Source organism: Nyctibius grandis, unplaced genomic scaffold, assembly GCF_013368605.1.
Source record: "Nyctibius grandis isolate bNycGra1 unplaced genomic scaffold, bNycGra1.pri scaffold_148_arrow_ctg1, whole genome shotgun sequence".
In the NCBI taxonomy this organism is placed as follows: Eukaryota; Metazoa; Chordata; class Aves; order Nyctibiiformes; family Nyctibiidae; genus Nyctibius; species Nyctibius grandis.
Window position 1 is genome coordinate 1 of NW_027167521.1, and position 23,856 is coordinate 23,856.

At 54.7% G+C, this 23,856-nt stretch overlaps 1 protein-coding gene across 1 annotated transcript; it reads left to right on the forward strand.

Annotated features, from left to right (window-relative positions):
* Window positions 1-420: 420 nt before the first annotated feature.
* On the forward strand, window positions 421-23,297 carry LOC137677332 (BRD4-interacting chromatin-remodeling complex-associated protein-like). Its single transcript, XM_068424628.1, has 12 exons — window positions 421-492; window positions 5,687-5,732; window positions 5,990-6,032; window positions 7,511-9,490; window positions 13,557-13,737; window positions 14,932-15,059; window positions 15,570-15,695; window positions 18,459-18,517; window positions 18,715-18,863; window positions 19,308-19,402; window positions 20,443-20,545; window positions 21,936-23,297. Exons 2-12 carry the CDS (start codon window positions 5,692-5,694, stop codon window positions 23,177-23,179), a joined length of 4,149 nt encoding a protein of 1,382 aa, XP_068280729.1. The 5' UTR covers window positions 421-492; window positions 5,687-5,691; the 3' UTR covers window positions 23,180-23,297.
* The last annotated feature ends 559 nt before the right edge of the window (window positions 23,298-23,856 follow it).

Here is a 23,856-nt window from a genome sequence, read left to right on the forward strand (position 1 = left end):
GAGTTGGGAAGGACCTTTAAGACCATCAAGTCCAACCGTTAACCCAGCACTGCCAAGGCCACCACTAACCATGTCCCTCAGCACCACATCTCCACGGCTTTCGAATCCCTCCAGAGATGGTGACTCCACCACCTCCCTGGGCAGCCCCTTTCAGTGTCTGATGACCCTTGGTGAGAAGAAATGCTTGGAAAGGAGCTTTGGGTTGGGAAGGACCTTTAAGACCTTCAAGTCACGTTGCCATGGTGGCGTCAGGGCCATGGTTGCCCTTGACGAGCCCAGAGGGCTCTTCCAACTCCTCGATCCCGTGACTCTGTGAAATCGCTGTTCCCAGCCCCACGTTCACGCTTCTCGGGGGGGTTCGTTAGGCCCTTGGGGTCGCTGCTGTAATCGTCCTTCTCTATTTTTTCCTTTACAGTTATGACTGCCCAAAGCAAATATGTTCTGTGTCCCACCTCCTAGCCGTAATTGGCACAGAGTTGCTAAAACCACGAGGTTAGTAACACACGAGCGCTCTCCCTCGGCGTAGCGGGGTCCCTGCGAGGCCGCGGTGGCGAGGCTAACGAGGGCGGGTCGTTAAGAGTAGGAGCGGGATGGGATGGAATAAAAAAAACACGAGGGAAGACCCAGGGCAGCTTCCAGGTAGGTGTGAAGCCTTTTGATGTTTTCACGGAGGAAAATAGAGGGGTTCAGAATCCCACCTGGAGGGCGCGCGCCAGGCGGGGGGTGTGGGGGGGTGAAAGGGTGTTTTAATTACCCCTGGAGGGGCTGAGGGTGCTGCGTGGAGCCCTAACGAGGACGGGGTGCGAGCGGGACCTCGCTATTCCCTTGTTCCTTCACTATTTCCCTTTTTCTTCACTATTTCCTTATCCCTTCACTATTTCCCTTATCCCTTCACTATTTCCCTTTTCCTTCACTATTTCCCTTTTCCCTTCACTATTTCCCTTTTACTTCACTATTTCTTTATCCCTTCACTATTTCCCTTTTCCTTCACTATTTCCTTATCCCTTCACTATTTCTCTTATCCCTTCACTATTTCCCTTTTCCTTCACTATTTCCTTATCCCTTCCCTATTTCCCTTATCCCTTCCCTATTTCCCTTTTTCCTTCACTATTCCCTTTTCCCTTCACTATTTCCCTTTTCCCTTCACTATTTCCCTTTTTCCTTCACTATTTCCCTTTTCCCTTCACTATTTCCTTATCCCTTCACTATTTCCCTTTTCCTTCACTATTTCCCTTATCCCTTCACTATTTCCTTCTTCCTTCACTGTTCCCTTATCCCTTCACTATTTCCCTTATCCCTTCACTATTTCCCTTTTCCTTCACTATTTCCTTCTCCCTTCACTATTTCCTTATCCCTTCACTATTTCCCTTTTCCTTCACTATTTCCCTTTTCCTTCACTATTTCCTTATCCCTTCACTATTTCCCTTTTCCTTCACTATTTCCCTTCTCCCTTCACTATTTCCTTATCCCTTCACTATTTCCCTTTTCCTTCACTATTTCCCTTCTCCCTTCACTATTTCCTTATCCCTTCCCTATTTCCCTTATCCCTTCCCTATTTCCCTTATCCCTTCACTATTCCCTTATCCCTTCCCTATTTCCCTTTTCCCTTCACTATTTCCTTATCCCTTCACTATTTCCCTTTTCTTTCACTATTTCCCTTTTCTTTCACTATTTCCTTCTCCCTTCACTATTTCCCTTTTCCTTCACTATTTCCCTTATCCCTTCACTATTTCCTTATCCCTTCACTATTTCCCTTATCCCTCTACTATTTCCCTTATCCCTTCACTATTTCCTTCTTCCTTCACTATTTCCTTCTCCCTTCACTATTTCCCTTTTCCTTCACTATTTCCCTTATCCCTTCACTATTTCCCTTTTCCCTTCACTATTTCCCTTATCGCTTCACTATTTCCTTATCCCTTCACTATTCCCTTTTCCCTTCACTATTTCCCTTTTCCCTTCCCTATTTCCTTATCCCTTCACTATTTCCTTATCCCTTCACTATTTACTTTTCCCTTCACTATTTCCTTCTCCCTTCACTATTTCCCTTTTCCTTCACTATTTCCTTATCCCTTCCCTATTTCCCTTATCCCTTCACTATTTCCTTATCCCTTCACTATTTCCCTTTTCCTTCACTATTTCCCTTATCCCTTCACTATTTCCTTATCCCTTCACTATTTCCCTTATCCCTTCACTATTTCCTTTTCCCTTCACTATTTCCTTATCCCTTCACTATTCCCTTTTCCTTCACTATTTTCCTTATCCCTTCACTATTTCCCTTTTCCTTCACTATTTCCTTTTCCCTTCACTATTCCCTTTTCCCTTCACTATTTCCCTTTTCCCTTCACTATTCCCTTATCCCTTCACTATTTCCCTTATCCCTTCACTATTTCCCTTTTCCTTCACTATTTCCTTATCCTTTCACTATTTCCCTTATCCCTTCCCTATTTCCCTTTTTCCTTCACTATTCCCTTTTCCCTTCACTGTTTCCCTTTTCCCTTCACTATTTCCCTTTTCCTTCACTATTTCCTTATCCCTTCACTATTTCCCTTATCCCTTCACTATTTCCCTTTTCCCTTCACTATTTCCTTATCCCTTCACTATTTCCCTTATCCCTTCACTATTCCCTTATCCCTTCCCTATTTCCCTTTTCCTTCCCTATTTCCCTTTTGTTTGAAGTTTATCTGTCAAAACCAGGCGTTCGCCGTCGGTATTTCCAGCATCTGGGCTGTTTCCTTTTTTAATTTCTGCTAGGAATAAAAAAAAAAGCCGTGTTTACATTTCAAATATTTATTCGTCCCGCGAGAATAAAACCAGACGTGCTTTCGTTTCTGTTTTGGGGGTTTGTTTGCTTAGAAACGCGATGGATTTCTGGAGGAATCCTTTCCTCGAGCCCTGCGGGTCGCGGCGAGCGTGGGGCCGTTTCCTCCTTCGCCCGCGCGCTCGTCCTTCCTGGTGTCACTGATCCCGTTTATCGCTGCGCCTCGAGCTGTCCAAAAATGGTGTTTTAGGGGTTTTTTCCCCCCCCTTCGGTATAAGCTGCGTGTCCTCAAACCTGGAAGAAGTCCAAGCGCTCAATTAACGGTGATGTAAAGATACGTAGGGGGTTCCCTCAGGTCACCGAGCCCGTCGGAGAACCTCTCGCCGCTGCGTGTTCCTGATTTCCGTTGGGTTTCACCGTTTAGCTCCGACCTTGGAGTTGATCCTGGTAGAAATGAAAATATCTCCCGTTTCGGTAAAGCCCTGACTGTGTCTACAACTAGTGCAGTCTACAACCACGTGAAGGGAGGGTGTAGCGGACAGTCAGCCTCTTCTCCAGGCAACTGGAGATAGGACAAGAGGACACAGCCTCAAGGTTCACCAAGGGAGGGTCAGGTTGGACATCAGGAAGGATTTCTTCTCAGAAAGGGTCATTAGAGATTGGAAGGGGCTGCCCAGGGAGGTGGTGGAGTCACCATCTCTGGAGGGATTCAAAAGCCGTGGAGATGTGGTGCTGAGGGACATGGGGTAGTGGTGGCCTTGGCAGTGTTGGGTTAACGGTTGGACTTGATGGTCTTAAAGGTCCTTCCCAACCCAAAGCTCCTTTCCAAGCGTTTCTTCTCAGAGAGGGTCATCAGACACTGGAAGGGGCTGCCCAGGGTGGTGGTGGAGTCACCATCTCTGGAGGGGTTGAAGACAAGACTGGACGTGGCCCTTAGTGCCCTGGTCTAGTTGCCATGGTGGTGTCAGGGCCATGGTTGGCCTCGATGGTCCCAGAGGGCTCTGCCAACCCCATCCATCCTGTGATTCTGTGTCGTCCTGTTGAAGTCGGTGGCGATGGTTGGAGAGGTTTTCCAAGGGTCACGGGGAGAACTTGGCCGTTGAAGCTGGGGACAAACAAAACCACAGAAAACAAACGAGAAGCTTCAGCGGGTCCCTTCGTTTTACCCAGTGATTCTCCCAGCCGCTTTCACGCGCTGTCCTCTCGGGACGTCGGTGATAAACCAACTCTTGACGCCACGGAAGAGCGCGCGGAGGGAATATTTGGTCCTTTTTCGCTGCCTTTGTTTGTCTAAATTCGCTCGCGAGCGGGTTTGGGGATCCTCCGCTCGCTCCTCCCCGATCCTTTAGCGATTTGCTTTTCCTCACTCCAAAAAAAAATCACGTTTTAAAGCGTCGCTGATGTTCTCGGCGGGCTCCACGGCGGCTTCTCGCGCGGTTTTATCAATGACCTCGGTGAGGGGCAGCCTGAGAAAACCGACGGGATAAAACCAAACTTTAATAAACCCTAAAAACTGAAAAGAAAACGTGGAATTGGTGTCGAGGGTCTAAACTCTGTGCGCCCGGTGGGACTCGATGGAGCTCTGCGGTACGAGCGTGGGACGTGGGGAGGGTCAAAGGGATTCTGTCGGGAAGGGGAAAGTGTTTCCTCCATGAGAGTAAAACCTTCTGGAGTGGAAAAAAAGCTGCTGAAAATGACATTTCTCGGAACAGCCGGATCTCCTCGAAGCCCTTTTTAAGGCTTCGGAGCCACGCGACGTGTTCCTGCTGCTCCTTCGTAGGGTGAGGCCTTTTTTCACCCTCGTACCACAAACTGAAGCGTTCCTGGGCTCGGAAACCCGTTTTCCCCGAGCCTTTCCAAAGAGTTATCTCAAACGTTTCTGCTGTAATACCAAATATATTCGAATCGTTACCTCTAATTACAAAGGGAAGCCGAAATCACAGAGGGATAATGATTGTGAGTGTCTTAAATATGATAAAACGAAGAATAATTAACAATTAAGGAGCGGGCCGCAGACAGGGCTCTGAAGGGCCGGTGTTTGTGTCCTCACGTTGGTTTTGCCCCGTCGCTGCCGGCCGTTGGGTGTGAGGCAGCGCCGGTGAGACCTTGAACCCTGTGTCCAGTTGTGGGCCCCACACGGCAAGAAAGATGTTGAGGTGTTGGAGCGAGTGCAGAGGAGGGCGACCAAGGTGGGGAAGGGTCTGGAGGGTCTGACCTCCGAGGAACGGCTGAGGGAGCTGGGGGTGTTCATCCTGGAGAAGAGGAGGCTCAGAGGTGACATTAGTGCAGTCTACAACTACCTGAAGGGAGGCTGGAGCGGACAGTCGGCCTCTTCTCCCAGGCAACCAGCGCTAGGACAAGAGGACACAGCCTCAAGCTTCGCCAGGGGAGGTTCAAGTTGGACATCAGGAAGAATTTCTTCTCAGCAAGGGTCATTAGCCACTGGAAGGGGCTGCCCAGGGAGGTGGTGGAGTCACCATCCCTGGGGGGATCCAAAAGCCGTGGAGATGTGGTGCTGAGGGACATGGGGTAGTGGTGGCCTTGGCAGCGTTGGGTTAACAGTTGGACTCGATGGTCTTCAAGGTCCTTCCCAACCCAAAGCTCCTTTCCAAGCATTTCTTCTCAGCAAGGGTCATTAGACACTGGAAGAGGCTGCCCAGGGGGGTGGTGGAGTCACCATCTCTGGAGGGGTTGAAGACAAGACTGGACATGGCCCTTAGTGCCCTGGTCTAGTTGCCATGGTGGTGTCATGGCCATGGTTGGCCTCGATGAGCCCAGAGGGCTCTTCCAACCCTATCGATTCTGCGCTCATCGTCATCCCTGGGGACGGGGAGGAGAAGCCAAGCGGGGTGTTGGGGATGGAGGGAGCAGCTCCCACCCCCTCTCGCTCTCCCGACGGTAACGTGGTCTCTCCTCTGCTCTTCGCAGTTGACATGGATGATGAAGACGGCCGGTGCCTGCTAGATGTAATTTGGTAAGTGAGCCGGGTGCCACCGGGGTGGGACGGGGTGGGACGGGGGGGTTGTGCCACCCGGGGGTCCCCATCGCTCCCCGCGGCGTCTCCAGCGCCGGGCTGATCTCTCCCAGCCCCAAAAACGCTTCGAAGTGTCTAGAAACTTCCCAGAGCAACTTATATCCGCGATGTGCGTGGAGGTGTAAATCGTCGCGCGTCGTTATGTCGCGCTCCGGGGCGAGGTTAATTAGTTAATTAGTCCCTGTGTTGTTTTGCAGCGATCCTCAAGCCCTGAACGATTTTTTACATGGATCCGAGAAGGTGAGTGAGCGGCGCCTCGTTTCTGTCCCAACAAAACTTTTAACACAAACTTCCCCCTTTTCTGTTTTTAAATTAAAAAAAAATTTTTAATTTTTTAATTTTAATTTTTAAATTAAAAAAAAAAAAAGACGTTTTCTATAGCAAGAAACCCCCAAGTTCAGGATACTTTTTTAGTTTTTTAGGACCGGTAGGTGCCTGTGTGGAGTTTTGGGGTGCTCGGAGCTGGAACGGGGTCCCCGCTGGCAGGGGACGGGGGGGGGGACGCTGCCTCAGCGCCATCCCTCACCGCACTCCTTTTTTTTTTTTTCATTTTTCATTTTTTTTTTCCCATATTCTACCTAAAAAAAAGTAAATAAAAATCTTTTTAATTACAGATTGACAGTGATGATCTCCTGGACAACACAGGAGATGCAGCCAGTGCCTTTTTTGAAGGTGCTGGGGTATGTATTTTTTTTAATTTATACTTGGGGAACTTTAGAAACCCTTTTGCTTTTGATTTTTCTTTTTTTTTTTGTTGTTTTCACGTTTCCCAGGCGGGAGAAAACCAGGTGGGGCCGCGCTCTCCCCCCTCGATAACTCACACTGATAATCTGAACGCTTAAAAAAATCGCTGAGAATTCACCCCCCCGGGCTGCCGTGGGCATTTCCCCGGAGCCAAGGGGAAATACGTGGAGGCAGATCCTAAAAATCCTATTTTTCCCCCCCCAGAGCGTGGGTTGCTGCATGCAGGACGTTCAAGCATGAATATTATTTTTTTTTCTCTTTATTTCCAGTTAAATTATGATGAGAGTTGATTTTTTTTTCATTTTTTTTTCCCTCCGTTGCGCTTTGTTTTGCACCAAGACTCGGGGTGAAGCTGGCGACGCTTCATCGTTTATCTAGAGGTCGAGGTTTACTTTGATTATTATTTTTATTTTAATTTTATATTTTAACTCCCTTTGTGTTTCACAAAACTCGACGGCCCGGGGTTAGGCTGCGCGACGCTCGTCCGTGGTTTTCCTCGCTGTAGGATGGGGCACCCGTAGCCCGAGTCTGGGGTCGCTCGGCTGCTGCTCCGCCCGCTCCCACCACACGAGGGCTGGGTTTGCGCTGAGTTTTTAGGCTTATTTCATGAAATTTCCATTTTTTAAGAGTAAGAAAGGCGAGGGACGTGCTCCCAACCCTTAATTTGGTGGCACCGCGGTGGCTTTAACACCTCGAAGCTTTTCACCCGTCTTCGGGATGCCGCTGCCCAGCTCTGCCCTCAACGCCGGGCCCTCAGGGTCCTGCCCGTCCTCGGACGCCGCCGCGCGTTGGTCGAGGCTCTCCCGGGGATGCCGAAACGCTCCCCGGGCTGAGCGGGTCGAGGGCGCCGTTGGCCCGCTCCCCTCTCGAGGTGGCCCATGGAAGCCCTCGAGCAGTTGGCTTGGAGGCCTCTCCCCCATGCTTGAGCTCAATGCCGCCTTCTTTCTCCTCCCCTCCGACCGGCCACCTCCCAGCTCCACGTCCAAGAGTCCTCCGGCAACCACCTGAGCACCGAGCAGAGCCAGCCCACCACCAGCGTGGACCTCGACTTTTTAGAAGATGACATCCTGGGGTCGCCGTCCAGCGGCGGGGCCAACCTGCAGAACTCGGACCAGCCCTGCGACATCCTCCAGCAGAGCCTGCAGGAGGCCAACATCACCGAGCAGACGCTGGAGGCGGAGGCCGAGCTGGACTTGGGGTCCTTCCAGCTCCCCACCCTGCAGCCGGTGGTGCAGACGGCCTCCGACGGCACCCCGCAGATCTTCTCCGGCGGGGCCGACCTCATCGGGCTGCAGCAACCCGCCGTCCTCACCCACCAAGCCCTGGTGCAGCAGTCGGTAGGGGCGGACGTCGTCAACAAGGCCATCAGCGTCCAGCCTTTCCTCCAGCAGGTCGGTCTGGGGAACGTCACCATCCAGCCCATCTCCAACCTGCAGGGCTTGCCCAACGGCAGCCCCAGCGGGGCGCTGGGCATCGGACCCATTCAGGTGGTGGGGCAGCAAGTGATGGCCATCAACCAGCCGGCGCAGCAGATCATCGCCAAGCAGGTTCAGCCCTCCCAAGTGGCCACCATGCCCGTGGGCAGCTACATCACCCAGACGGCCCCCGAGCAGCAGCAGGTCACCCTGGCCTCCACGGGGGTCTCTCCGCAGAGCGCTGGCCTCGTCATCCAGAAGAACCTGCCGACGGTGGCCACCACGACGCTGAACGGGAACTCCATGTTCGGCGGCGTGTCCGGCGCTCAAGGCTCCCAGCCGCTCACCGTCACCTCCAACCTGAGCAGCCCCTTGGTGCAGGCCCAAAACGTCATCATTCACAGGACGCCCACCCCGATCCAGCCCAAACCCGCCGGCGTCCTCCAGCAGAAACTCTACCAGATCACCCCCAAACCCTTCGGTTCCAACAACGCCACGCTGACCATCCAGAACGAAGCCGCCCTGCAGCAGCAGAAGGCCCAGCAGAACTTGACCTTCATGGCCAGCAAACCGGGGCAGAACGTGGTGCTGTCGGGCTTCCCCCAAGGGCTCCCAGCCAACGTCTTCAAGCAGCCGCCGCCGCAGCAGCAAGCCCTCAGCAAGCCCATGAGCGTCCACCTGCTCAACCAGGGCAGCAGCATCGTCATCCCCGCCCAGCACGTCCCGCAGGCCATGCTGCAGGGCCAGAACCAGTTCCTCCTCCCGGGGCAACTGGCGGGCGCCTCCGCCGTGCAGATACCCCAGCAGCTCTCGGCCCTGCAAGCCAACATGGGAGGGCAGATCCTGACCACCTCCCACCCCGGCGGGCAAGCCCACATCATCGCTAGCCAAGGGCCGGGCGGACAGCTGATAACCAACCAAGCCTTGCCGGCCCAGATCCTCACCAACCAGAACATCGCCGGGCAGCTGAACCTGGGCCAGGTGCTCACCTCGCAGAACGCCCACGGCACCGCTCACATCCTCTCGGCTCCCATCCAGCTCCAGCCCGGCCAGGTGGGTCAACCGGCTCTTTTCCAGATGCCCGTTTCCTTGGCGGGCAGCTTGACCACCCAGAGCCAACCTTCCGTGGCCGCTTCGCTGGGCCAGACGGGCCAAACGGTGATCCAAGGGGTGACGCTGCCCAACCAGGTGGCCATGCTCAACGCCACCGAGAACCTTGGCCAGGCGGTGAGCATCCAGGCCACCACCACCAGCCAAAGCCCCGGCCTCGTCCAGCCTCAGCCCTCCTCAGGCGCCAACCTTCTCCCCAGCGCCGACCAGTCCTCCATCCTCACCGTCCAAACCGCCTCCCAGCCGCCCGCTCCGCTCCAGCTCAACGTGCCTCCTCCTCCTCCTCCTCCTCCTCCACCGCCCACCCAGCAATCCGTGACCTCCCAACCCAGCCCCAGCTTGGCTTCCAGCCCGGAGAAGATCATCCTGGGGCAAGCGGCCGCCGGAGCCGTCATCAACCAGGACTCCATGCAGATGTTCCTCCAGCAGGCAAGTAGAGTCCTTCTGGGCCGGGGGGGGGTTTGCAGCCCCCTCGGGCGCTTGGGGGATGACACGGAGCGCGGGGTGTCACCGCGTTGGTCTGCTCCGTCTGCGGCTCGGGGTCGAGCTCATCCCACCCCGCTCTCCCACTCAAGGGTCTTCCCACCTTCGTTAGCTTGAGAAATAATTGGTGGCGTCTCATGCGTGTTGCGTCGGGCGCGACCCCACGAGGGGGCCGAGGGCTGCGGGCGTCGCGTCTGGTTGGAGCCGCGTTGGAAAAGGCTTTGGCGGCTGGTTGGATTCTGTATTTGAACCGTGGAGGGTTTTCTTTGTGCTTAAACTCACGGTCGGGACGGTGGGAGCTGGTCCATGACCTGGGTGATTGGAAAAGGAGATGGGAAGAGAGTGAGCGTGTGCTATTATCTCGTTACTATTATTATTATTATTATTATTATTATTATTATTATTATTATTATTATTATTTCGATAGTAGGAAGCTTTAAAATCCTCATCTGAACTTCTTTTGGTGTAGCTGGTAGCACAGATCCATCCTTGTAGGTGTTTGGCCTTGATGTTGACAGTCGCCTCCCGGTGTTTCGGCACCCGGCTGCGATTAACGGGTTACGGGTCGTCACCGGGGGTTTACGAAACTCTTAAGTTTCTCTTAAGTTTAAATCTCGAGGACCCTCCTCGAGATTTGGAGGCAGAGAAAACCCCTCGCCGCGCAGGGCTTGCGTCCACCAGCTCCACCAGCTCGTGGCTCTTACTCGCCGTTTACTCCAGGTCGGAGCGTAGCGGTGCGCGGGTTCTGGGCGCTTTTTTTTCGGCCAGGATCTCCCTAAATCTGCGATTCCTGGCTCGGAGCGTGGTGGGACGCAGCGGGTGCTGGTGGCTTTGCCCTTGCAAAGTCTCTCTCCACCTCCAGAGCGAGCTGTTTGCCCTGGAGAACACGGCGGGGATGAGAACGGCCGCGGGTTTCTCTCGTGCGTGGGGGCTTCCCCCCCTCTCCCAGCAGGCAAACAGGACCCCCGAGTGCCTCCAGGGTTCGGTGCTGGTCAAGCCACCAGTGGCAACTGGCCGGGACCCCCCGGTCCTGCCACGGGGGGATTCTCTGGGGCAGTGGGTGCTGCCGGTGGAACCGCTGCCCCGGGTCGGGGTGCCATGATGGAGGGTCAGGGTGCCACGAGGAGCGTTGGGGTGCCATGAGGAGGGTCGGGGTGCCACGAGGAGGGTCGGGGTGCCGTCAGACATCTCCCAGCGTTTATTTTTGCCCTGAAGCTTCCAGACTCTTCCTCCGGGCTGATTTTCCCCCCTGGATCCGTGTGTAGACACGAGCAGCCGCGGTTTCGCCTCCTAAGCGAAGCGGCCGCGTTTGGCTCCGCTCGCCTCGGCGGGTTTCAGCCCCTACACCCCAAAACCCCCCGTGAGCTGCAGTCGGGGGGGGGCTGCAGGACCCCCCTGCCCTGCCCGGAGGTGCCGGGCTGCAGCTCTCCTCCCCCTGCCACCCCCTGTCCCTCCGTCCCTCCGTCCCTCTGTCCCTCCATCGCTTGCCCGCGCGTCCTCACTAACCCCGCACGCTGCTGCCGCCCCGCTTTGCTCTGGCTTCTCTCCCTTCACCCTCTGGCTGGTGCCTTTTTGTCCCTGCCGGAGGCTTCGTTACTTTTTATTTTCCTCCAATTCTTTATATTTCTGTAGCGGTCAGTAGTTAGGAAGGATTATTTGTTATTAAGGATTAATTGTTATTAATCGGAGGGATGTTTTGAGGTAGAGGGGCAGAGCGCAGCTCCTGGAGGGAATTTAAATATTAAATTATTAAATTATTAAAATATTAAAATATTTTTTAAAAAATATTAAAATATTAACCATCAAAATTGAAATAATAAAAATTAAATTATAAATTTTAAATGATGATAAAATTTAAATAATAAAATTTAAATGATGAAATTTAAATGATGAACTTTAAATGATAAAATTTAAATAATGAAATTTAAATAATGAAATTTAAATAATGAAATTTAAATAGGGGGATGCTGCATGGGTGCTCGTGCAATTAGGGCCGGCCTCATTAACGCCCGGCCTCGTTAACGCCCAGCCGCGAGGGAGCCGCTGGCCACGGACCCCCTTTTCCCCGGGGGAGCAGCAGCCCCAGACGGGCTGCGGTGGGGAAGGAGGGCAGGGTAGGGGCAAGTGTTGCTCCAGCCAGTCCTGGGGGCAACGGCAGGGAGGTTTTGGGGGAAAAAACCCCTAAAAACCGCTTCATGCCCCGAGTCTCCTGGGGAGGAGCTGCGGGCTGGAGGGGCTCGGCTGGGCCGCGAGCCCCCGCCTCGAGCGCTGCGGCCGCGGCGCGGAGCTGCCGTGGGGAGCCCGAGCGAAGCCGGGGGGGGTCGATGCACTTTTACCTTATCCTGACCCTCAAAATGCTTTTAAAAGCGACACCAGGGCTGGGCTGACAGCGGTGCCGTGTGTCCCCCCCCCAGCATCCCCGCAGGACAGGGGCTCTGCCCCAGCAGCGTTCCCGGGGGGGGAGTGTAGGGAGGGGGCTAGGACAGACGGTTGGACAGAGCCGAGGAGACCCGTGGGCACCTTCGAGGGCAAAACTCTCCTTCCTGAGCTTCCACTAACCTCTTCCTCTTTCCTTCTCTGTTTCAGTTACCCGCAGGGCAGCAGAAGCTCCCTGGAGCCTCCCCGTCCCCTTCGCTACCTCATCCTCCCCTGGGGGAGAGCCCGCAGCTCCCGGCCGCCCACCTCTCCCAAATGCAATCCCCCCACCCCTCCCGACCCCCCTCCCAGCCCCAACCCCTCTCCCGCCCCCCTTCCCGGCCCCACTCGCGTCCCCCTTCCCAACCGCAGACCCTCTCCCGGCCCCCCTCCGAGCCGCTCTCCCGCTCCTGCACCCCGCAGGCGCCCGTCCCCGGTCTCTACGTCATCCCCAACCAACTGGCCTCGTCCCCTCTGGGCGGGGGGCAGCACCCCCTGCGCCCACCCTCCCAACCCCAACCGCCTTTCCAACCCCCCTCGGCGCAGCTGGACGTCGCCCCGCCGCCGGCGCAGCTCCCGGTCCAGCTCGCGGCGCCGGCGGAGGCCCAGCACACCCACTCCCCTCATTTCCAGTTACAATTCCCCTCCCAAGGTCAGATCAAACCCCCCACTCCCACCCACGCTCTCCACCTCACCCCGGAGCAGCAGAGGAGCTTCCCGATGGTCCCGGGCCAATTCCAACCCCTCCCGGCCATCCCCAACCCCGCTCCTCCGCAGAAGCAAATACTGGACAGGTTCCAGCAGGTAAATAAGTGCCACGAGGGTCTCGTAGGTTCAGCGAGGGGGGGAGGCAGCGTGGCGGCTCCCACCCCCCGCCGTCGGGGGGACGAGGGGCTAAACTCAAAATGAGAAGCAAAACCCCGTCCGGTTCCTCCCAGGTGGATCTGGGGGGGGGGGTTTGACCCGGGTGCTGCTTCCCCTTGTTCTTTGTGGGGTTTTTTTTGGTTTGGGGGGCGCAGAGTTTCGTGCCGTCGGGGTGTGTCGGCGCGGGGACGCGCGTGCAGGCGTTGAGGTGTAGCTCCGTGGCCGCGTGGGTTCATGAATCGGGCGAGGAGAAGGCGTTGGTGACAGCAGAGAGAACAGCGGGCCCCGTTGTCCCCGTGCCAAGCACCCCCCCACCCCACCCAGACCTGTCCTGGCTGGGCCAAGGGGGTCAAATCCTGCCCGACCTGGTGATTTTTAGGGTGGGTCCGTTGCGATTTGGGGCTGCGGGGTGCAGGGGTTCCCAGGGGGATGCTCAGGGCCCTCGTTAACGACGCCTCGCTGATTGGGGGGGAGGTTGAAGCACCCGAAAAAAAACAAGCTTCTAAAATTAAACTTATTTTGCGTTCGCTTGAGGAACGGGGGATGAAGAGGGCAGCGCGTGGGCTTGTTTTTGTTGAACTTTTTGGCTTCTGTCGCCTCCGTCTGCCAGCGCTGAGGTCGGGGGGACGGAGGGGGCCCAGCGAACGGTCCCTTCCCTCCTCGTGCTGCGTTGATGAAAAAAATACGATGGATTTAGGGCGTTTTTTCAACTTCTGGGGGTCTTTTTTTGCAGGTGCCGCAGGGGATCATCCTGCAGACGAAGCAGCAGCCGCCCACCAGCCAGGCGGCCCCCGCCGCGCTCGCCCAGTTCACCAGCCCGTCCTCCTCCGTCCTGGTGAGCGGCCAGGGGCAAGCGGCGCCGACCACCACCGCGCCGGGCCACGCGCCCGCCGCCCTCCCGCCTTCCACCGCAGGTTCGTGCCGCCGGCTCGCGGCTCTTCGGGCAGGGAGGAAGAGGGGAGGGCGCCTCGAAGCGCGGCCGTCGCGGTGCCACGGGGCTCGTTGTGGATGTGGTCTATCTAGACATCAATAAGGCGTTGGACACCATCTCCCGCAGCATCCTCCTACTCAAACTGGTTGCCCAGGGCTTGCTGGGTGGACTCTTGGATGGGTTAAGAAGTGGCTGGATGGCCGAGCCCAAAGAGTTGTGGTGAATGGAGTTGACTCCAGTTGGTGGCCGGTCACTAGTGGTGTCCCCCAGGGCTCTGCTCAATGTCTTTATGGATGATCTAGACGTAGGGGTTGAGTTGGACCTGCAGTAAATGTGCAGATGACCCCAAGTTGGGTGGGAGTGTGGATCTGCTGGAGGGTAGGAAGGGTCTGCAGAGGGATCTGGATGGGTTGGATCGATGGGCCGAGACCAACGGCGTGAGGTTCAACAAGAACAAGGGCCGGTTCTGACACTTGGGCGAGTCCAGAGGAGGGCGACCAAGGTGGGGAAGGGTCTGGAGGGTCTGAGCTGCGAGGAACGGCTGAGGGAGCTGGGGGTGTTCAGCCTGGAGAAGAGGAGGCTCAGAGGTGACCTTAGTGCAGTCTACAACTACCTGAAGGGAGGTTGTAGTGGACAGTCGGCCTCTTCTCCCAGGCAACTAGCGCTAGGACAAGAGGACACAGCCTCAAGCTTCGCCAGGGGAGGTTCAGGTTGGACATCAGGAAGCATTTCTTCTCAGCAAGGGTCATTAGCCACTGGAAGGGGCTGCCCAGGGAGGTGGTGGAGTCACCATCTCTGGAGGGATCCAAAGCCGTGGAGATGTGGTGCTGAGGGACATGGGGTAGTGGTGGCCTTGGCAGTGTTGAGTTAACGGTTGGACTTGATGGTCTTCAAGGTCCTTCCCAACCCAAAGCTCCTCTCCAAGCATTTCTTCTCAGCAAGGGTCATTAGCCATTGGAAGGGGCTGCCCAGGGAGGTGGTGGAGTCACCATCTCTGGAGGGGTTGAAGACAAGACTGGACATGGCCCTTAGTGCCCTGGTCTAGTTGCCATGGTGGTGTCATGGCCATGGTTGGCCTCGATGAGCCCAGAGGGCTCTTCCAACCCCATCGATTCGGGGATTCTGTGACCTAGGCTTGAATTTAACCCCCCCCCACCATCTGTTTGGTGTTTATCAGGTATCACCGCCCCGGTTCCGGTGGAGAACAAAACCTTCTCCGGCGTTTCCGCGCCGATTTCCGCCGGGAAAGGCGCCGCCGCCGCGGGGAAGCCGGGGACGCCTCTCGCCATCCAGCAGCCCGTTCAGGTGAGGACGCTTTTTTTTTTTTTTCACAGTTTTCCCTTTTATTTCCAAAGTTTTTCCACCTTGAGAGGAAACAAATGCATCAGCGTGGTATGAAAAAGGAAGAATTAATTTCCAGACGCTTTTTTTCCCCGCTGTGAACGGCTGAAGATGACACAAAATCAACGATTCCCACCAAAATTAACGAAGCTTTTGGAGAGAGGGACGTTGTTCTTCCTCCTCTTTAAGCGAATCACTCGCTCACCGACGATTTCATGCGACGTCAGGAGGTTTCTGGAAGCCCCAACTAGAATAATTCTCTTTTTAAGCACAAATATGTCTCAGACGTGGGTGTTTACACCTGGGCAGCTGCCCCGCGAGCTCCTTCGCCAGCGCCCGGCGGCGTCTTGGCAGGGTTTTGTTTGGAGACAATTAATCAGGATTTGGCAATCGGGGGGTTCTAAACGAAGCGATTTGTGGCGAAATGGCTCTGGGGATTCTAAATAAAACCGTTTTTTTCCGTTCCTCCCCCAGGCCAAGCCGGGCGTGATCAGCTCTGTCTCCAGCCTGAACTTGGGGAAAGGTCCCCTGCAGATCCAGGTCGTCGGGAAGGGGCTGTCGCAGCTCGTGCCCTCGGTGCCCGCGCAGAGCCCGCAGCTGGTGAGCCGGGGGAGGGGGCACGGGGGGGGGCGCGGGGCGGTGGGAGGTTTGGTGGTGGCGCGGCCCCCGTGGGGCGGGAGCTCGGGGTGGGCCGAGGTGGGGACGGGCGAGGAATGGACGGGAAAACACGACGAGTGTGCAACAATGTGCAAAAATATACGGCAATATACGGTAATATACGGTAATATACATCAATATACGGCAATATACATCAATATACATCGATATATATCAATATATATCAATATACAGCAAATATACAACAATATACATCAATATACATCAATGTATGGCAATACACATCAATATACATCAATATATATCAATATACGTCAATATATGTCAATATACATCAAATAGACATCAATATATAGCAAATATACATCAATATACATCAAATATACATCAATATACAGCAATATACATCAATATACATCAATATACATCAATATATGGCAATACACGTCAATACACATCAATATACATCAATATACATCAATATACATCAATATACATCAATATATATCAATATACGTCAATATACAGCAAATAGACATCAATATATAGCAAATATACATCAATATACAGCAGATATACAGCAATATACAGCAAATATACATAAAATATACATCAATATACAGCAAATATACAATATACAGCAAATATACAGCAATATACAACAATACACATCAATATACAGCAATATACAGCAATATACGTCAATATACATCAAATATACATCGATATACATCAAATATACATCAATATACAACAATATACAACAATATACATCAATATACATCAGTATACAACAATATACTGCAATATACATAATATACAGCAATATACATCAAATATACATCAATATGTGGCAATATACATCAAATATACAGCAGATATACATCAATATACATCAATATACAATAATATACAGCAAATATTCATCAATATACGGCAATACAAATCAATATGCAGCAAATATACATCAATATACAACAATATACATCAATATACAACAATATACATCAATGTACATCTATATACATCAATGTACATTGATATACATCAATATACAGCAAATATACATCAATATACATCAAATATAAATCAATATATGGCAATATACAGCAAATATACAGCAGATATACATCAATATACAACAATATATGGCAATATAGGGCAATATACATCAATATACAGCAAATATACAACAATATACAGCAAATATACATCACTATACATCAATATACAGGAAATATACAACAATATACAGCAAATATACATCAATGTACAACGAAATACAACAAATACACAACAAATGCACAACAAATACATTTGTTATATTTATATATCGCTGTATTTGGTGTATGTATACCCCAATTTATATATTCTATATGAATACAAGCGTGCCCTAAGCACACCAAAAGCTGCATTACCCACGTGAGCAGAAGCCTTCCTCCGTGCCGCTCCGCGCCTTCTCCCTTGCCTCTTTCCCCCGCTTCTAACCCGATTTGACCCGTGTTCCTCCCGGAGCACTGCCAGCCTCCTCCTGCGTCTCGATTCCCCCCCAAAAGAGGATGATTCCTCCCCAAAAGAGGATGATTCCCCCTCAAAATAGGATGATTCCCCCCAAAAGAGGATGATTCCCCCCAAAATAGGATGATTCCCCCCAAAGAGGATGATTCCTCCCAAAATAGGATGATTCCCCCCAAATAGGATGATTCCCCCAAAAAGAGGATGATTCCCCCCCAAAAGAGGATGATTCCTCCCCAAAAGAGGATGATTCCCCCTCAAAATAGGATGATTCCCCCCAAAAGAGGATGATTCCCCCCAAAAGAGGCTGATTCCTCCCCAAAAGAGGATGATTCCCCCTCAAAATAGGATGATTCCCCCCAAAAGAGGATGATTCCCCCCAAAAGAGGATGATTCCCCCCAAAAGAGGATGATTCCTCCCCAAAAGAGGACGATTCCCCCCAAAAGAGGATGATTCCCCCCAAAATAGGATGATTCCTCCCCAAAAGAGGATGATTCCCCCCCAAAATAGGATGATTCCCTCCAAAAGAGGATGATTCCCCCCAAAGAGGATGATTCCCCCACAAAAGAGGATGATTCCCCCCCAAAAGAGGGCGATTGCCCCCCAGAAGAGGACGATTCCTCCCCAAAATAGGATGATTCCCCCCCAAATAGGATGATTCCCCCCCAAAATAGGATGATTCCCCCCAAAATAGGATGATTCCTCCCAAAAGAGGATGATTCCCCCCAAAAGAGGATGATTCCTCCCCAAAAGAGGATGATTCCCCCCAAAAGAGCATGATTCCCCCCCAAAATAGGATGATTCCTCCCAAAAGAGGATGATTCCCCCCAAAGTAGGATGATTCCCCCCAAAAGAGGATGATTCCCCCCCAAAAGAGGACGATTGCCCCCCAGAAGAGGATGATTCCTCCCCAAAATAGGATGATTCCCCCCAAAAGAGGATGATTCCCCCCAAAAGAGGCTGATTCCTCCCCAAAAGAGGATGATTCCCCCCAAAGAGGATGATTCCCCCCAAAAGAGGACGATTCCTCCCAAAAGAGGATGATTCCTCCCCAAAATAGGATGATTCCTCCCAAAAGAGGATGATTCCCCCCAAAATAAGATGATTCCTCCCCAAAATAGGATGATTCCCCCCAAAAGAGCATGATTCCCCCTCAAAATAGGATGATTCCCCCCAAAAGAGGACGATTCCCCCCTCGTGCTCACTGCTGTCCTTCCCTCTCCCCGCAGTACGACGCCAAGCTCGGCCCCAAGAAAGCCCCGACCCTCCAGCCCAGCAAGGAAGCCTGGTGAGTGCATCGGAGCGGTCGAGAAATTAAATTTATATCGACAAATTAAACTTATATCAGATAAAAATTAAATTTATCAGAGAACACCTCGCTGCCGCCGCTCCGTCCGGCGCGGCCCCTCTTCCGCGCGACGCTGGAAACGGGGAATTTCAACCTCCCCCCCCCCCAAAATCGCCCCTTTTCTCCCCCCTCCCCAGTTTCCTGGAGCAGCTGCACAAGCACCAGGGCTCGGTGCTGCACCCCGACTACAAGCCGCCGTTCCGCTCCCTGGACGACGCCGTGCAGCGGCTCCTGCCCTACCACGTGTACCAGGGGGTGCAGCCCTCGGACCGCGACTACAGGAAGGGTGAGTCCTGCCACCGCCGAGGCTAAAACATGAGGTTGAGCTTTAAAAAAATTGGGTTTTTAGGGCTAAAAAAACAAGGGAGATGCTCCCCGTGCCTTCGCTCGCTCTGGTGTTAGCGCCAAAAAAACCGGAGACGCTCGTTATACCTTTACTCTACAAAAACATCCATTCCCAAGAGAATATATTTGAAGTTTTCCAGCGTTTCTGACCCAAAATCGTTAAAATATGTTAAAGTTTTGTCATGTTGTTTTCAGAAATCACTAGAACAGACCTCAGCGGGTCGTTAACAATCGCGGCGATTAAAAACGACGCCGAAACCCCCCTTTTCTCAGGGTCTCCCACGTGAATCCCCTGAGAAAAATGCGTGGCAAAGAGCCACCGGCCCCGTGTCTGCGTCCGCCTTGTGACACTTTCTCTTCCTCCCCGCCCTCCTCTTCCTCGCAGTGGACGAGGAGTTCGAAGCGGTGTCCACGCAGCTGCTGAAGCGCACGCAAGCCATGCTCAACAAGTACCGCCTGCTGCTCCTGGAGGAGTCCCGGGTGAGTGCTGGCCTGTGATGATGATGATCTTAAAGGTCATTAGACACTGGAAGGGGCTGCCCAGGGAGGTGGTGGAGTCACCATCTCTGGAGGGATCCAAAAGCCGTGGAGATGTGGTGCTGAGGGACATGGGGTAGTGGTGGCCTTGGCAGTGTTGGGTTAACGGTTGGACTTACAGAATCCCAGAATCAATGAGGTTGGAAGAGCCCTCTGGGCTCATCGAGTCCAACCGTTGCCCTGACGCCACCATGTCAACATGACTTGATGGTCTTCAAGGTCCTTCCCAATCCAAAGCTCCTTTCCAAGCATTTCTTCTCAGCAAGGGTCATCAGACACTGGAAGGGGCTGCCCAGGGAGGTGGTGGAGTCACCATCTCTGGAGGGATCCAAAAGCCGTGGAGATGTGGTGCTGAGGGACATGGGGTAGTGGTGGCCTTGGCAGTGTTGAGTTAACGGTTGGACTTGATGGTCTTAAAGGTCCTTCCCAACCCAAAGCTCCTTTCCAAGCATTTCTTCTCAGAAAGGGTCATTAGACACTGGAAGGGGCTGCCCAGGGAGGTGGTGGAGTCACCATCTCTGGAGGGATCCAAAAGCCATGGAGATGTGGTGCTGAGGGACATGGGGTAGTGGTGGCCTTGGCAGTGTTGAGTTAACGGTTGGACTTGATGGTCTTAAAGGTCCTTCCCAACCCAAAGCTCCTTTCCAAGCATTTCTTCTCAGCAAGGGTCATTAGCCATTGGAAGGGGATGCCCAGGGAGGTGGTGGAGTCACCATCTCTGGAGGGGTTGAAGACAAGACTGGACATGGCCCTTAGTGCCCTGGTCTAGTTGCCATGGTGGTGTCAGGGCCATGGTTGGCCTCGATGAGCCCAGAGGGCTCTTCCAACCCATCGGTTCTGTCCCTCACGCGCCATGGGCTGTCCTGCTCTTTGTGAGAAGAATAATTAACGAGAGCGTGTTAACGTGGCGATCCGTAACCGCAGCCGCCCTTCCTCCCCGTCCCTCTCCTCCTCTCCCTCCTCCCCGTGTTCCTCGCCCGCAGAGGGTCAGCCCTTCCGCCGAGATGGTCATGATCGACCGCATGTTCATCCAGGAGGAGAAGACGGCGCTGGCGCTTGACAAGCAGCTGGCCAAGGAGAAACCAGGTGGGAGACGCGTCCTCGCGCTCGTGTCTCCGCTTTTTGTGACCCCGCGCTCGATTTTGGGGGGGGTTTGGGGGGGTTTCCTCCTCTTCCGAGGCCGAGCACGAGGTCTGGGGGGTTAGTAAAGGTCTGGGGGGGTTAGTAAAGGTCTGGGGGGAGTTTAGTAAAGGTCTGGGGCGGTTTACTAAAGGTCTGGGGGGGGTTAGTAAAGGTCTGAGGGGGGTTAGTGAAGGTCTGGGGGGGTTAGTGAAGGTCTGCAGGGGGTTAGTGAAGGTCTGAGGGGAGTTAGTAAAGGTCTGGGAGGGTTAGTAAAGGTCTGGGGGAGTTTAGTAAAGGTCTGGGGCAGTTTACTAAAGGTCTGGGGGGGGTTAGTAAAGGTCTGGGGGGGGTTAGTGAAGGTCTGCGGGGGGTTAGTGAAGGTCTGAGGGGAGTTAGTAAAGGTCTGGGGGGGGTAGTAAAGGTCTGGGGGGGTTATTAAAGGTCTAGGGGAGTTTAATTAAAGGTCTGGGGGGGTTTAGTAAAGGTCTGGGGGGGGTTAGTAAAGGTCTGGGGGGGGTTAATTAAAGGTCTGGGGGGAGTTAGTAAAGGTGTGGGGGGGTTTAGTAAAGGTCTGGGGGGGTTAGTAAAGGTCTGGGGGGGGTTAGTGAAGGTCTGCGGGGGGTTAGTGAAGGTCTGGGGGGGGTTAGTAAAGGTCTGGGGGGTTTATTAAAGGTCTGAGGGGTTTTAATTAAAGGTCTGGGGGGGTTAGTAAAGGTCTGGGGGGGTTAGTAAAGGTCTGGGGGGTTAGTAAAGGTCTGGGGGGGGTTAGTGAAGGTCTGGGGAGGGTTAGTAAAGGTCTGGGGGGGTTAGTAAAGGTCTGGGGGGGGTTAGTGAAGGTCTGGGGGGGTTAGTAAAGGTCTGGGGGGGTTAGTAAAGGTCTGGGGGGGTTAGTAAAGGTCTAGGGGGGGTTAGTAAAGGTCTGGGGGGGTTATTAAAGGTCTGGGGGGGTTTAGTAAAGGTCTGGGGGGGGTTAGTAAAGGTCTGGGGCGGTTTACTAAAGGTCTGGGGAGGGTTAGTGAAGGTCTGAGGGGAGTTAGTAAAGGTCTGGGGCGGTTTACTAAAGGTCTGGGGGGGGTTAGTAAAGGTCTGGGGGGGTTTAAAGGTCTGAGGGGTTTTAATTAAAGGTCTGGGGGGGGTTAGTAAAGGTCTGGGGGGGTTTAGTTCCGGGGTGAACTCTGTGAGACGTGGAAGTTCTCAGAGGAAAAGGCGGGGGGGGAATAAATCCCAGCCCAGGCGAATTTGTGAAAATATTTGCAGTAATATTAATAAAAAACTAATTAATTAAATAAGTATTTAATTAATTATCATTAATTAAATCCCTAAACGGGTGACTGTGTTTGTGTTTGTGTTCCAGATGAGTACGTCTCCTCGTCCGCCCGCTCGCAGACCCTCTCCTCCTCCTCCTCTTCCTCCTCCTCCTCCTCCTCCTCCTTGGCCACCCCCACCTCCCTCCCCGGCTCGGCGCCGCCGGCCCCCGACGCCCTGAAGTCGCCGGCGGCGCAGCCCACCGCCCCCCTCCACCCCACCAAACTGGTGATCAAGCACAGCGGCGGCGGGTCCCCGTCGGTCACCTGGGCCAAGGCGTCGCCCTGCCTGGACGGGGACGAGGACGCGCTGCCCTCGCGCAGCAAACCCCCCATCAAGACCTACGAGGCGCGGAGCCGCATCGGCCTCAAGCTCAAGATCAAGCAGGAGGCCGGGCTCAGCAAGGTGGTCCACAACACCGCGCTGGACCCCGTGCACCAGCCGCCCCCCCCGTGCCGCGCCACCAAAGGCCCCGACCCCCACGGTGCCACCACCGCCGCCTCCTCCTCCTCCTCCTCCACCTCCTCCTCCTCCTCCAGCGCCGGGCAGATGAACGGCACCGTGGACCACGTCGCCCCGGTGCCCCCCGAGAAGAAACCCGCCGTCACCTCCTGCCGCCTGCCGCTGCGCAAGACCTACCGCGAGAACGTGGACGCGGTGGCGGGCGACAGGCCCCCCCCCGGCGCCGCTTGCCCCAAGGCCACCAAGCGCCCCGGTGCACCCAAGCCAGAGGACGGCTCGCGGAGCGTCATCACGTCCCACAAGAGCCAGGACACCCCCTCGGCGGCCAAGAGGAGCCGGGCGGAGGAAGGCTCCAAACTCCTCTTCTTCACCCGCGGCGACGCCCGCTCGCTCGCCCCGCCGCCGCCACCGCCGCCGCCGCAGCCCGACGCCGCCGCTGCCGCCGCCGGCGGCCTCATGAAGGAGCTGGCGGAGGTCGAGGAGGAGTTTTACCGCGGGATGAGGAAACGGGAACCCCCCGACCAGGTCTCGGAACTCGCCTGGGAGGTCCCGTTGCCCGCGGGCAAGCGCCGCAAGTCGGAGTCCTTCGAGGTGGACAACGCCAGCTTCTCCAGCGACAGCCCCCAGGACGACTCGCTCACCGAGCACCTCCAGAGCGCCATCGACAGCATCCTCAACCTCCAGCAGCCGCCGCCGCCCCGCGCCCGGACGCCTTCCTCGGCCTACAACTCCTCTTCCTCCCCGTTCTCCTCGCCCGCCGCCCACCGCACGGACGCCTACCTCGCCCCCAACCACAACGGCGGCCTCGGCGCCAGGACGTTGAACAGATAACAGAGACCCCCGCCGGGGCGCGGAGGAGGAGGAGGAGGAGGAGGAAGCTCTGCCACTTCCCAGAGACACAACGGGCTGGGGAGTGGGGGGGCTGCGTCGCCCCCCGTGTTTATAGAGGTGTGGGGTGGGGGGGGTTTGGGTGCCGTGGGGCGCGGGCGGAGGCCGGAGGGACCGGTGGGGCCCGGGGGTGGTGCCGGCGTGTAATTAGGATCTGTAACAAATGGCTCGTAACGAATATCCCGTCGCTCTGTTCTCTCTTGCCCCACCCCACATCCCTCTCCCCTCCCCATATCTCCCCACCCCATATCCCTCTCCCACCCCACATCCCTCTCCCCTCCCCATATCTCCCCACCCCATATCCCTCTCCCACCCCATATCCCTCTCCCCACCCCATATCTCCCCACCCCACATCCCTCTGCCCACCCCGTATCCCTCTCCCCTCCCCATATCTCCCCACCCCACATCCCTTTCCCCTCCCTGTATCCCTCTCCCCACCCCACATCCCTCTGCCCACCCCACATCCCTCTCCCCACCCCACATCCCACTCCCCACCCCATATCCCTCTCCCCACCCCATATCTCCCCACCCCACATCCCACTCCCCACCCGTATGTCCCCACCCCACATCCCTCTCCCCTCCCCGTATCCCTCTCCCACCCCACATCCCTCTCCCCTCCC

Bases quoted from the DNA above. Each gene is read 5' to 3' on its own strand.
- LOC137677332 (XM_068424628.1), top strand. From the start codon at position 5,692: ATGGATGATGAAGACGGCCGGTGCCTGCTAGATGTAATTTG. The intron at 13,738-14,931 runs GTTCGTGCCGCC...GGTGTTTATCAG, and splicing joins CCTCCCGCCTTCCACCGCAG to GTATCACCGCCCCGGTTCCG. The intron at 19,403-20,442 runs GTGAGTGCTGGC...CCTCGCCCGCAG, and splicing joins TGCTCCTGGAGGAGTCCCGG to AGGGTCAGCCCTTCCGCCGA.